The sequence below is a fragment of the Anser anser genome (genome assembly GCF_964211835.1).
Source record: "Anser anser genome assembly, chromosome: Z".
Taxonomy (NCBI): domain Eukaryota; kingdom Metazoa; phylum Chordata; class Aves; order Anseriformes; family Anatidae; genus Anser; species Anser anser.
In genome coordinates, this window is record NC_139723.1 from 5834147 (window position 1) to 5849903 (window position 15757).

The following is a 15757-nucleotide window of genomic DNA, read 5'->3' on the forward strand; positions in this document are numbered from 1 at the left end:
TTGTAACAGCTCACATTCTTAAAGGGTTATCTGGAAAGCAGCTGGGAGCAGGGAGTAGATGCTGGCACAAGGACTGAACTGCTCACTTAGTTACACAAAGTGAAAAGTTGAAGAGACGTTCATCTGTATAAAAATTATTATTTCTGGTACAACCATAAAACATCATCATCTGTTTTCAGAAAACCTGCAGCTGCAGTTTCCAATAAATTGTGTCATAAATAGAAAAGTCCTCCTATTTTTCTCCAGAATTCTTGTTGCAGAGTGTTGGAATCATTTTAAAAATATCTTATGGTGCACTTTTACAAACGGAAGTCTAAGTGCATATATACTGCTTTTGATCAGTTGAGAAAATATATGCAATAAAGTATAAGAAATAGAGAAACAGATTATCAACAAACTAAGCATATTTTGCTTGTTAAGGAAAAACTTAAAATCTAAGAACTCATGTTAATTCTCTCTCCAGTCTCCAGAAGAGAGAAAAATTATCTCAAGGATATTTCAAAATAAATAATAGTACAAAGAATAAACATATCTGAATCTTCTCAGCATTCCACTGCTTGATCCCTTTATAATGACTGGGCACAACTCAGAAACAAAAGGAAAAAAATTCAACTACCACGAAACTTATCTCTCATCCAAAATGAGCATACTACTTATCTGCAGCTGCTTTCTTCTGTTTTTACTCCCTTTTTTTTTTTTTTAACAGGTCAGTAATCTGATACGTTAAAGTTATTTCTTCTCAGGCAGTTCTTTGAACTGTATTATTTCTCCAAAACAACAGTGTAAGATCTAAATAAAGGTGTATCTTCAGAGATGAAATCTGAAGTTTTTAAGCATATAGTATTGAAAGGGGAGTCAACAATATAACTTTAAGGATTTAGACTAGATCTTTTGGCATATTTTCAGCAAGATTCCTTCGTGAATTACTCAATAGAGATTAGGTTCTAATTGGAATATAGTGTTTCAGATTATTATTTCAAGCTTAAACAAAAACTTCCTTGGAACACAGAGCCAATATATACAAAAAGACTTCTGTAATCCCAGAAAATCCTGAAGGGCAAGATTAGAAGATAATATTTTCCTTTACAAACTTTGGTATCATGCAGTAACTCACTAAAAAATGTATCACTTCTGTGAAAACATATTGTTTTAATAGATCCATATGCTAGCCATCAATCATATGGTACACAAGCATTTTTACCCAAAATGCTGGAATTCTTAGGGAAATAACACTTTTCGGAAACAAAATATGAGGAAGATTGTTTAGCAATGACAGTTTCACCCATTTCTGGTAGACTGCGATTGGCAAAGATCGAGCTCTGGCGGAGAGGGCACTTTTACCCTGTGGGACACAGGAGATCGATTCCTGTATTTGTTTGAAATTACCTTGACTGACATTGTTAAGTTTGAAAATATTCTTGAGCGTAGGACTTGCCTTTTTATTAAGAAAGAAAAGCACACATTCAGCAAATGAGATTAAAATGTGTCCAATCTCTGAAGAACAGTATCAGCAAAACACAAATTGATTTCCTTGGTGCGTTTTATGGATCTTGGAATGCAAGATTATTTAAAGTTGGGAAATATAGTAAGGGGGCCCTGTCCTTAGGCAACTGGAAACTGTTGGAGAACATTTTCTACCTGAGATGCCAGCAACACTTCTGTAGTGGGCATGAACCAATATTCAAGTGCCCTGAGGTTGGCCTCAAGAACCTAAAATTATTAAAAATAATGCAGGACTGTAGAGCAGTACTAGAAAGAAACCATAAATATAGTTTAATTTTCTGCTACTGCTAGACAGGTACCAGTTCCCAAGTGAGTATCAGTACAGCTGAAAAGCTGAAATTGTTAGCTCATATGGCAAGATGCAAACATGAGATACTATTTGTGTGCTACATTGCCTGCATTTAGTGGAATTAGGAGCTCATGTCAATTCTAGATCAGGACCTCTGAACTACATATAATCTCACAGCAGATGAATCCAAAAACTCCCTATATTTGTAAACCACACACATAGTGGCTCACCTGTTGGTATCCTGGATAATTCCTGCTTTCAGAAGTTGAGAAGTTTAGTTTGCATTTTTTTCTATCAAGACCACTGAGAAAGGTTTCTTTTACTGACAAAGAATCTTGCCTTCCTATTTTGCCTATATTTTTCCTACTTGCTCTCCTGTTTGATGAAGGTGAGCATTACACTGCAACACAATACTTACTAACATTCATAGTTTTCTCAGAATACGTCTCATTTACACTAATGAATAAATGAACTTACTAATATACACAGCTTGCCAATGGTGAAATAATCCTAGTTACAGTTTTGTATAAAGGGCTATTTGTATTTAGAACAATTAATTCTAACATGTACTGAGAGCTGTTTCAAGCAAACCCTTTGATTATTAAATACATAATCTCTTAATTTCTTCTCGCTATTTTCTTAAAAATAAGGAAGCGATCATATTTGCTAGCACTTTAACATTGAAGTCTGTCCTGTGAGCTAAAAATGATTACTGAGAAACAGACCGAAAACAGTCTCTGTGGCTGAGTAATGAAACCTGCATGTTACTTTAAGTCTATTAACAACAACTTCAGACGAGCCTCTCTCCTGTGAGGGTTTCCTCATATTTTTGTTCTTTAACCTATAAAGTGATTCTTAAGTAGTGTATTTTAAAACAACTAAGCACAAGTTAAAAGCGGTACCATAAAAGAATAAAAAGCCAGAATTATAATAGTGGTTATTGCTGTCTGTACTGTGTTCTAAAAAAAAAAAACATTACAGTATTTAAAAAGAAAACATTTAATTCTCACCTAAAGTGATTGACATTTGTTTTACTAAGGAATGAAAGCACAAATGAACCTGGTCTCCGATCACTCTCTCGAATAAGGTAACTTCCAGGTTTTCCCGCCTGTCGAAGACGTTCTTCTGCAATTGTTCTGTCAAGTTTTCCATGATACCACCTGAAAAAAAAAGTTACAGTGGGTGTCCTTAGAACTTAACATTTTCATTTATCCTTACAGAATGTATCTGTGAGACTAGAGAAAGCTTTCAGTTGGAACTGATATAATTGTTATCTTTTCCTTCAAAGTTACTACATATTTACATGTGCAACCTCCCAGTAAGTGCTTTTAAGACAGCACAGATTTCAGATGACCAAATAACTCATATTTTGAACCATCCCATGGGGCAGAAGCTCTACATATCATGTTTTCCCCCTTCCCCAGTTTGCTTGTTTTAAATAAACAGAACTAGAGGTGACGTCTGACTTGAAGACTGTTGTATTTTAAGCCTGCCTGGGCTCCAGTTCAGGCTGGAGTTTCCTAAAGCACAAATTGTAGAAGTGATTTGTAACAGCCTTTCCTCAGCTCACACACACAGATATCCTGGTAGCAAAGCCTGCATCAAACTGGAGTGACAGCAGTCACCAGACCACCATCCCGTCCCAAAAGAGCCCTTCCTAAACACAATTCATAACCTATAAATTAAAAGCAACTACAGATGCGTGGCAAATCACAGACTACAGAAAATGACAAAACAGCACTTCCATCTGTAAAGTAAAGGTAAGACTTAGCAGCGAAGCATTAATTAGCATTACCTCAATTCTTTTATTTACATAGCTTTTGTCAGAATTCTCTTTCGATCCCAAATGATTAAGAATTAGGTTTAGCACTAAAAAGAAAAAAAGAGCAGCAACGGAGACAGTAATTAAAATGCAAAGTCAAGTGGTGTTCTCATCACCTTTTACAAGGAAAAACACCCATGCCATTTACAAAGCTCCAGCACGTTCTGAAGCTACATAATGTAATTTATTAGGTCTGCATCTATCAACTCACTATGCTTAGAATTAATCTTTAATCTCCACATTCAAGGAAACATCCGTTTTCATACTATCACTGTTTTATAGTATTTACTACTTCAGTCACCTACTGATTCTACCTGTTTGTGTGTATCTCTCATGCTATAAAAAATGCATTTTGGAACAGATATGAAAATTACCTTTTAAAAAAAATACAGCTGGGCTGTTGATAAAATCTGGCCGGATACACTTTTTCTATGAAATGGAAGCAAAATCAAAAGTTTTCTTTGAGGGCTTGCCTCAGAATGAAAACCAGATAGGCTGCACAGATAAGCATTACGTGCACCAGCGTAGATACTGTTTACCCTGGCAAAGCTGTATTCTTGCTGGTGTAGCTCTCCTTGCTTCTCTTCCTCATCCTGATGGAAACAAGCTAAACCAGAAGAAGTGCCGCTTTGTCTGTACAGCCGTACCAGCCAGGTTACAGAGATGTGTCTCACCACATTCCAGAGCAACACAGCCTCCTCACTGCTGGCAGAAACAGCCAGCTCGCATACGGTCTGCACTGCCCCATTCGGAGAGTTCAATGGGAAACAAAACAAAAAATCAGGAGTCTGTTTTGAACTCTCTAGGATGAAATATCCTGCGTGTCGATGGGCATGTCAGTGGCTCGAACCCAAGGCTGCTCATTATATGAGCACACATCACAACTGGGCTTTGCTCTTCTGGACAGACTGGCTTTCTTGAAGCAGAAAAACTCCCCTGAGACTCAAGAAACCTTCCTGATCAAGAAATTCTTTGAAACCAGCATTCCACGGAGCCTATTTTAAACTAACAATAGGCTCACTACGCTTTTATTTGTTCCTATTTATCACCCCTCAAGAAAAATAATCTGGGCTCTGTTGAGGGACACATCATGTTTCAATGCCAGACTTAAAGGCATACCTTCAAAATGGGGAAGGTGGGAGTGCTAATAAGAATGCAAATTGCTAATAAAAATATACTAGGAAATCAAAAAAGCAAAATTACTAGAAGAAAAAAAAAGTTCAATGTTTTTGAAGGGGACTGTGATTTCTTACAATGGTAGTCAGTAATACACTACAAACCTGGATGTCAAAATTTTAAGACCTGAAGCTCTAAATAAAGAGGACACCCTCCGTGCTGGTGACACAGCTGTTGGTGTATCAAACACAGTGGAGATTACTTCCCCTAAAGTAAAACAAAACATACTTACTCTCTCCCATTCAACAGTTTTGTACGAAGCATAACTGAAGATATATATTACTAGTTAAGGGATAAGCAAGGCTCAACAATGTTTGTCCCCTTATCTCAGAAAAGGGTTGTTTTCTAAAATAAAACTGTCTGTTCAATGCCACTGAGCACATACTTGAAATACTTGCAGCTGACACAAAGTATGTTGTATTCTGCAGTTCACTACGCATTAGTGTAATGAATAAACTACTCTACACCACGAGCTACAAAAAACACGTGTTAACCCTGAACTTCACTAGCAGCTGATGGGAAGGTGAGATACAAATGTCAGTAGAGCAGAGTCAATACTCAGCAACGATAGCAGAAAACAGCTCAAGTGATATCCTCAGGAAGCCTCTGTAGATAGCACACATCTTTAGAAAACAGGATACACACTGAAGTACAAGCTTTCAAGATACCATTAGAGTAAGCAAAATGCTTGTCGGGAAATAACTGTATTTTTCCAGAGACTCGAGTTTCAACACTAGAGAACCACTTTACTCAAGCAATACAGTGCAGAAGAGTGCTAGAAGGCTTTATTGTTAAAAGCGTACATCTTATACTTCACCCAGCTCTCACCTGACTTCAGTATTATACGAAGATGTGCTCTGCAAATTTTCAGCTTTACCTTAAAGCAGTTTAACAGTAAATAGCAAATAATAGTTTATAAAATTGCCATACTTGATTGCATTTATAGATATCAAGTGCTCAATGAAGCACTAATTATAAGAATTATCTTTTTAAATACTTGCTAAGACTTTTTTTTTTTGATTTGAAATACATCCACAGACCAACTTGTCTTTCAATACTGACCAGGTTACTGATCACAAATTCTCACTACTGAAAAATACTAAGATCATTTACGGTGTGTTATCAGTTCTAAAGGAATATCCATCCAATAATCAATGCTAGCCAAAAAAGTGCATCAGAAATGACTAAACTACAGAAGCAGTCCTAATCACTGTAATTTCAGACAACAAAGAGCACAGAGCACTCTGAAGGATGGGACCAGTCTGAAATAAACTCCAGATTCTCTGCCTTTAGCCCTCAATCAGGCATCTCTGTGAAGCCTGAGTTCAGCATTTCTGCAAAACATACAAGTAAAATCTACCTTTTCCTCTTAGGAGGCTCTGCAACATTGTGAGCTCTATAGGTCAAGGTCAACAGCTTCAGCATTTCTGCAGCCAGAACAGCTTCAGGTTTAGTGTGTGCACAATTAGAAGCAACATTTAACACTATGTCTTAACATTTTATCAAATATAGCCTCCTCACAGAGGTAAAATGGGGTCCTAGCTGCAGAGCACTACATGTATCAAGGTTTGGATAGGAAGGTATCACACCCAACAACCTGCCTAGCTGTTCGTTAAGTAGAAAGTTGCCCCTCTGGCTGTGACTCTTACCACGTGTGCACTCAGAAGAGTAACTCACAACTACTTACACGTACATCCTTCATCGCTGACAATGACAAGATCCCTATCGTTCCTAGCGAGCCACCTCTATTTCCTTGCCTAGTCCCACCTAGGAACACTTCTGTATTTCCAACATGCACTTTGCAAAATTTTATATGCTGATAATCCACTATTTTCACAGTGTTGTGAGCAAACATAATTAAATGACATTCTGAATCAAACAGCTAGTGTCCCAACAATACAAGAGCTGTTATGAAAGGTATGAAGAGAGAAAATTGTCACAGAAGGTTATGGAGTGATTCAACTACAAAACGTCTAACTACGAATCACAACTTAGGTTGTTGTTTCCATGACCAGCAGTTTAACCACTGCTGTAACAAGCTCATTATCCATTCGGTGACCTTCATTTTAATTCCAAGAGAATCAATAACAGACTTCCACATTTCACAAACCGACATGATGATGTGCAAGAAAATCCTTCCACCAGTTTAAATCCAAAGCAGCCTATTCAAACCTGTACCATAATCTTAATTACAGCAAACAGAGAGTATGCAAACTCAATGTCATGGCTTACAGTTTCCACAAGCACACGAGCACCACGCAGCCGCACAGGAGGATGCTCCTGGTGACAGAGAGCCCTACAGCAGGTTGTGCACCCCATGGAGTGAGCAGCGGCAGAGCTGCTACCCTGGGTCAGCAGAGGAGAGTCCATAGATAGCAGCACCCTGGTCTCACCTGCCTCATTAGACCCAGGCAGCACGTCCTCCTGGGGGCAGGAAGGTGGTTAGACCGCACGCATCCCTCCTGCAAGCTCACGGTACGCTGCTAACAGGACCTTCTGCCCCCATCAGGGGCACTCCACAAGGTCCACACCAGACACACGCTGTTGGCAGCAAGGCAGCAGATGGTGGATTTACCATCTGGGAGGAGGCAGCTGCCACTGTGTGGAAGCATGTCACATGGGCCAAACAAATCCTTTCGTATTTATGTTATTTCCTTTTTGCATGGGAGAAAGGCACAGATACGAAGACATGCTGTTCCATCGAACATCTCACCGTTTCAGTACCCTGCAACTTTAACTTGGACGCACAGCAGGCCAAGGAGAGGGAACACAGAAGAGCGATGAAGGACTAAGTGTTTTTGAGCAACATAGCAGAAATGAAGACACTGTTAATAACGGGATACCTCTGTTTCCACCTAGAACACACGTTACAGTGCAGAGGAGAATTCATCATCAAACGCCTTATCCACTTCACTCAAAGCACCTCTTAGCCATACCCTGCTGCTCCAACAAAACATATTAGAAGAAGCAGAGAACTTCCAGGAGACGTGGTCAGAGCTCCCTCCCTATTAATTCAGCCACTGCCTTTCACAGTACCTCTCACACATTACAGATTCTTGTTATCACTTCCTGAGACTACACGAGCTCTCGTTACTTACCATTCCATAATTAGCAATTTTTTGACAGGGTCTTTGCAGTTCTCAACATCACTTCCTGCCAGAAAAAAACTTCCTGCCAGAAAAAAGCTCTGCAAATATGCGTCGTTTGCTGTACTGTACTCACCTGTAAGATACTGAAACAAGCTGAAAATAACCTGAAGCATTGTAGGTGTTCTTTGTCCAGCACGTACGAAATTAGAGACTGTTTCATACTTTTCTACTAAGTGCGTTGGTGTTTTTTAATCCGTTTTGTATGCATTTTTCTATGTGGAGGCAGAACGCATGTAAACCTAATACAATTATCTTATACCGTTTTTCTGTTCTAAAACCCCTTAAAAACAGCAAGTAGAAAACAGGGCCATGTAGGAAGAGCAGGAAGCAACTGACATAGATTTCGGTCCCACAGGGCATCCCACTCTGGTACTTGCACATGCCTCCGAAAGCCACTAAAATGCTTTCAGCAGAGAATAACACAACTGTGGATTTGAGGAAAAATTAAAAAAAAAATCTCAAACAAAAACCTCAGTACATCTTATAAAAAGACCAAGCTAGGATGAAAAAATGAGGTAATCCAAAAGGCAATACATTTAAATAACTTTAAGGAAAGTGAGGTTCTAAACATTTCCATTATTTCAAGGATATGAAGTGTAGTAAACTTTAAAAAAGATTTGACAACAGCACAATAGACAACAAAGGAAGGCCAAGGAGATCTTTCAATCCTATCTAATCACATTTACTAAAAAGAACACTGACTGCTATCTCCTTTTTGCAAAAGCCACCAATAAACAAGATAAATACAGATAAATAAACCAAAAAACAGTTCTTGAAACTCTCATTTTCTTACTGAAAGGTCAACTTAGGAAGTAAATTCTGGAACTCACTACAGTTTTTAGCAAGACATTTCCCATTTTTAGCAAAAGTTTCCTATTCATGCATGCTTCCTACATGTGCGTTCTGGTGAAAGATAGGCCTTTTCTAATTATGCCAAGAGTGATGAAGAAGCTACAGAAGCAATGTCAACATTGCTATGCAAGTCAGCATATAATCTTTAGCAACAATTAAGGAATTTCTGGGATTTTTAGCTGTCTCGTCTGCCACTAATTTCAGGAAATGTACCAGTGGCTCCTTAACCTTCTTCCTCCATCTGCCTCACCTTCTCCTACTTCCAGCCTTCTTGGGCTTTCTCATTGTCCTTTTATTGCTCGACCTGCTACGGCGGCTCTGCTCATCAGAAGCCCCACAGAACTGAGATAGAAACAGAAATTCTCTGCCTCTTCTTGTGCTGAGCCCTTGCCTTCAGCTCCCTGCCAGCAGCACAGCTCTGGGTTACATCCCGAACTAATCAAGCAGATTTTTGTTTCATGCTTCACTCTCACCTTGCTCTGCATGCTAGAACGCTTCCCTGCCTCTCACCCATGGAGAACTGCTGCTGTAATGAGAAAAACCTGACAGTTATACAGTATAAATAAAATGAGGAACAGTGCATAAATAAAAGGTGTCCACTGCTTCCCAGATGCAACAGGAACAGTGATGGGATGTACCCTATGCTATACAATCCATATACCACTGAATCCAATACCATGACACAAAAGAACTGTGTGTAGAGCTAAGTAAAATAGAAACTCTTGATCCTATACTTGAATTAAGAGACAATTACTACAGAGGCTTTGTTACGTTTTGGTTTTGGAAGGATGAAGACATTTCCCTAGCACCCCTTCGGTTGCCAAACAGTAAAAAAAAAAAAAAAACAACCCTCCCCAGATGCTCAGAAAGCACAAAAAGCCCTCCAAGAAAAAAAATCTAGGGAAAAGGTACAGAGAACCGGCTGTGGCTTGAACAAGACAATGCAAGTAATTCCCAGTCCTCTGAATTCACAAAATATCCAAACATGAATTTCATAAAGTCTTTGCCACTGCTTACTAATAAATGGAGATACAGAAAAGGAATTAATTGATTAATGGTTGGTTAATTTTTATATGTAGAATGGGTTGATGCAATTTATCTATGAAATAACACAAAATCCAGTAAGTAAGCCACGGACAGAATATCCTTTTGTGTGTGTAGAAGTATGGGAGAATATTTGCATACATATGCATAATTTTACAAAAAACAGGAGGACTGGATAACAGACCAAATGTTTCAGAAAAAAATCATACACAACTCTACACAGAAGTACAATATGCTTCCTGAGCTGATTAGCAAAGATTGGATAAACGTACATTGTTTCTTGAAACTACTAAAGAAAAGAAAGCTGTGTGCTCTGTAACTAACTGGAAGTCCACAGAAGCAACCCTTGCCCAAACATCTGTTAAGTAACTACAAATGAGAAAAATTATATATATACTCCTGCTTGGGCAATGCCAGTAACCTTTAACAGAAAAGGGTAAAATTTTAAATATTTTCCTGTAGCTAGCTACACAGTCAACTTCTTCAAATACATGCAACTGTAACATCTCCACATTAGCATCAATATTCCAACCTAAGGAAAGTATAAACCTATAAAAGCCCAACTACCACTTGAGGATGAACAAGAGTTACTATTTCAGTCCAACAAAAAAAAGGAAACACTAACAAAACATACAAAAATAAATAAGTTATTGAAACTTGAATATGAGAATCACTTTTCTTAGGGTTTGATCACCTGTGGCTGTTTCACAGTGATGGCAGCTCAGCACAACCACGCTGCTCTCTCATTCCCTCTCCTCAAAAGATCACTGGGAAACAGCAGGATGAAAAAGGGCTCGAGGGTTGATGTAAAGACAGGGAGGATCACTCACCAGCTACCATCACAGGCAAAACAGACTCAGCATAGGGAAATTAATGTAATTTATTACCTATCATAGGAGACTAAGAAACTAAAAGTAAACTAAAACCATCTTCTCAGCACCCACTCTCTTCCACTTTCTCCCCCCAAAGCAAGTGGGGACTGGGGCTGCGGTCAGTCCCTGACGCTTCGTCTCCGCTGCCCCTTCACGGTCCCTCTCTGCCCCTGCTCCCCGTGGGGTCCCTCCCACGGGATGCCGTCCTTCCCAAACTGAGCCTGCGGGGGCTGCCCACAGGCAGCAGCTCTTCAGGATCTCCAGCGGTGGGTCCCTGTTGGAGCAGCTGGAGCTGGCTCCTCTCTGACATGGGGCAGCTGCTGGGCTCTGCTCAGAGGCCACCCCTGCAGACCCCTGCTACCAAAACCTTGCCACAAAACCCCTGTACCATCATCAGAAGAATCAGGCCTTTAACCGAGCAGAACCCTGTCTGGGTACATTAGGCGTCCTTCTTCCCTCAAATGGGCCTGTAGCTTTCAAGTTTACTTGGCAGCACTGGTTTGTATACAATTATTAACATATACAAATTAATGTAATAGAGAGATAACTTCGAAGGAAAATGTACACACTGCAAGCAAGCTGATTAAATATTTAAGCAGCACTATTAGATATGTTAGAATTTTTAAAAGGCAAATTCTTGAGCTTTTGCCACAGAAATTAGGAGATCTGCTTACATGGAAAGTTGTGAAATATTTTATTTTACCCAGTTAAGGATTTCTTGTGCTTTCCTTTAAAGCCTTTGCTATTAGCTACTGCCACTGATGTGACTCCATAGTACTTCAAGTAACAATTTCAGCAAATAAGTCCCATAACACTCACCCTCAACTACACCATCAGCATATTTACATACATACAGAACCATTTTGGTTAGAAATGACCATGGGGTTTGTCTAGCTGCCATGCCCCCCAGTGCTCCTCAAGCAGGGTCAGCTACAGCAGCCTGCTCCCAGCCACATGCGGCTGGGTCACAAGTACCTGCAAGGATGGGGACTCCACAATCTCTCAGGGCAATCTGTTACAGTGTGTCCTGGTTTCAGTTAGGACAGAGTTAATTTTCCTCCTATCAGCTGGTAGGGTGCTATGTTTTGGATTAGGATGAGAAGAGCGCTGATAACATGCTGATGTTTTAATTGTTGCAGAGCAGTGTTTACACCAAGCCAAGGACTTTTCAGCTTCTTGCTCTGTCCTGCCAGCGAGCAGGCTGGGGGTGCAGCAGGAGCTGGGAGGGGACAGACCCAGGACAGCTGACCCAAACTGGCCAAAGGGGTATTCCATACCATCTGGCGTCATGCTAAACAATATATAGGGGTGGCTGGCCGGGGTGGGGGGCCGGCTGCTCGGGGATAGGATGGGCATCGGTCAGCGGGTGGTGAGCAATTGCATTGTGCATCACTTGTTTCGTACACATTATTATTAGTAATACTGTTATCATTATTATTATTATTTTCCTGTCTTAATAAACTGTCTTTATCTCAACTCACAGGCTTCACTTTCCTGTTTCTCTCCCCCATCCCAGAGAGGGAGGGGGGAGGGTGAGTGAACGGCTGCGTGGTGTTTAGCTGCCGGCCGGGTTAAACCACAACACAGTGTTTGACTACCCTCACAACTAAAAAAAAAAAGTTTTTTTTTCCTCTATTTAAATGGATTTTCAAGTTTTTTCATTCATTCCCACTGAGTCTTGTCCTGTGAGTGGGCAGCGCTGAGGAGAGCCTGGCTCCCCCATCCTCATCCCTTCCCCATCAGGTACTCATACACATGGATAAGATCCCTCTGAGCCTCCTCTTCTCCAGCCCAAGCCATCACCTTGGTGTCCCTGCACTGGCCTCACTCCTCACTCATGCCCAAGTCTCTCCCACTGGGAGCCCTGCACTACACGCAGCACCTTAGATGTGTCTGAGCAGCACTGAGCAGAGGAAGAAATCACCTCCGATGCTCCTCACAGTGCCACCCAGGACACTGCTGTTCACCTGTTTTGCTGCCAACATGCACTTCTTGCTCCTGGTCAGCTAGCTGTCCGTCAGGCCCGCTCAGTCCCAGCGTGGCTCTGCAGAGCTGCTTGCCAGACAGTCAGCCCCCAGCACGTAACAATGTCAGTCAGTCCTCTACAGGGCTAGTAGCTTTGTGCTGCCTCTGTTGAACTTCAAGAAGTCCCACAGAGCGCAGTCCTCCAGCCTGTCCAGGTCTCTCCAAATGGCAGCCCACCCACCTGGTGCATCAGACATCTCTCCAGGTCCGCATCGGTTGGGAACTTGCTGATGAGGGCTCACCCTGTCCCATCACTGAGGTTGTGTGTGTTCAAACGCTACAGGCCCTGGGAATCACCGCCAGTGCCTGGCCTCCAACCCAACCCATCACCACCACCCTCTGGGCCCGACCTCCCAGCTGATTTACAACTCACCGCACTGCCCCCGTAGCTAACTCGCACACTGCCAGCTTGTCTGCGATGATGTTACGTGAGACAGCGTGAAAAAGTCACGTTAAAGATGAGATAAACAATATTCACTCATCTTCCCCCGTCACCATGCCAGGGACCTCACTATAGAAGGCCACCAGTATAATCTCCCCCTCAGCAATCAGCGCTGACCTCTCCACATCACCTTCAGTACAAAACATAATACAAAGACAGATTCAGGTTAAAAAAAAATTTCTTCCATTCCAGAGCAACAGAGCAGGTATTTCAGATAACAAATAAAGACTACTGAAGACTCTCTGCAAGTATACAGAACAGTGTTAGGACCCTGACAAGCATCTGAGTGACGGTAACATCTTACTGGTGCTGAGTGTACTCTGGCAGAAGGCAGAGGAATGCAGAATTGTTCCACGGGGATACTTCTACAAAGCACAAGGGCCACGTTAAAACACCTTCTCCTCCCTCCTGCTGCACCCTCCAGTGAGATACATACCAAGACTTCACTGTTTTTATTAAATGAGAAAGGAAGATACAGGCAAAGTGGAAAACTACTGTATGAGCCCTAAGAACTTATGGCTGAACCTACAGAGGGGGCCCATCGCCGAAGGGACCCATGCCCCACTGGTAAGTTGGTGTTTTTCCCCACTGCCACCAGACATTAAAACCAAAGGTGAGGAAAACATGGCGCAATACTGTGCTCCTCAAAAGGCCAGGACAGCAGATGGAGCGCCCGAGTCCCACACTGATATTCTCGGAATCAGTATGTGACAGAACAAAAACTAGATAAAGCGCTGGTCAAGAAAGCATTCACTCCTTAGATGAAACGACAGCATCCGATGTTAGCTAGAAGTACTGAAAATCCCTCCTCAGACTTTCACTAGCACCAAATGCTTTCCCACTTCTGTTTTTCTTCATCTGAAGCTTCCTTTAATATACGTACCTATCATGTCAGTGCACTTACTGCTTTGCTTCCTATATATGGTTAGGTGCAATTTTGTTCTGCTGCTCCTCACGGTGCATTTCTAGCGCCACATACTCAGCCAGAGATAAAGCCAGACTTCTCTTCAAGTCTATTTTGTAAGCGGCCCAATCAGTACGCTAACTAGCACCTTTAGGTAATTAATTTCTTTATCGGCTTCTGCTCCCTCTGGAAGGGGAACACGGTGTTTTCTGAGAGAGGAAAAGTTTACCTGCTAACAGCATTAACTGCTAAACAGAAAAGAACTTCATATGCTAAAATCAAGTTTCATCCCATTTCATTTTTTATTGCTTATATAGAACCTAACTGCATATGCCAATGTTATTTCCCCTCAGCTCTCACTGCAATAGACTTATTCACTGGAATGGAAACTGATCCTCAACCATTATTCAGGGAAAAAAAAAATCTTTTCTTATTAGTTACTCAAATAAACAAATGTTGCGTAACTCTGGGCTTTCCACCTTTGAGAGACTTACCTCAAGAAACTATAATTCACACCGCGTTCAGACAAAAATATTCTTTCATGCAGTCTTTGCTTGCAATGCTATTTCTCTACCCACCTCTCTGTTTTCAGCTTTTTCTCCCTAATATATTGCCTCAACAGATACCACGAGCTACTCTAAGAATATATCTGCTTTGGGTAAGATTTTGTTTTAACCAGACAGTATTTTGACAGCCTGTTTCATTTTGTTAGGTTGATGGCTTTCAATTTCAACTTGTTTCCATTTAAAACTGCTAATCACTGCTTTAAAAACACCATATGAAAATGTGAATTTTGTTGAAACATCCAAGAACTGCTTCTGCTACCTTAATGGAACACTATGATCCCAAATAATCCTGCCGACTAAATATTTAGTCAAACGCCTGAATAAAGTATTTCACATACCTGTGTTTTTTTTACTAAATTAAGCAGCATTCACTCATTAGTTTTGAAGGCCATTTCCTTGCACCATTTCAGACCGCCATCAGTCTGTCGGTGAGCTTTGCAGATGGGGAAGAAAGCGCAGAAAAAAAAAAGAACAAAAACACAGAATTGCCCATTTTATTCCCTAGCATCCTGTGCTTCCCACCCAGCATTAAACTACAATATAAACACGCGACTGCCGTGCTCCAGAAAAATGAACACCCCCCCCACACACACACACTGAACAGACAAGTCTCGAGTCAACTCCAGTCGGGATCAAAGAAGATAAATATCAACCCTACTTGGGAATTTTGAGCTTCTGAATACAGTGAACCTGTTATGTGCTGACAATCTCCTCCCAGTGCTAGAAAATTAAGGAAAACACATTAAGAGAAGACATATTCCCCTTCTCCTTAGGTATGTGGAAGAGAAAAGAGGAAATTAAGCGTATTAGGTGCTTGCTAGCAAAGACGAACACATCCTGACTGCTCTGAACAAACTATATTTACAGCATCCTGATGGGAAGTGCAGAACTTGCATCTGCTTCATTTCCCATCTCTTCAGGTTAGCTACTGTAAAAACCAGCATGACAAGTATACGGTGTTTAAAAACCTAATCTACAAAAAATATCTGGTCTGTAACAACTTTATGGCCTAAAACTTGCAAACTAGGAATTCACTCAGATTTCATTTTATTTTTTTTTTAATTTGCTAAACAAATTAGGAGATAAAAATGTTAAAAAGTTGTGTGCAAGTCC

At 40.8% G+C, this 15757-nt stretch overlaps 1 protein-coding gene across 1 annotated transcript in view; it reads right to left on the minus strand.

Annotated features, from left to right (window-relative positions):
- RASA1 (RAS p21 protein activator 1) overlaps positions 1-15757 on the minus strand; it is a 63388-nt gene that overhangs the window by 44317 nt on the left and 3314 nt on the right. The window contains exon 2 of the mRNA XM_083818665.1: positions 2803-2952. Within this exon, the coding sequence (XP_083674791.1) occupies positions 2803-2952 (150 nt within the window). The remainder of the gene's footprint in view (positions 1-2802; positions 2953-15757) is intronic.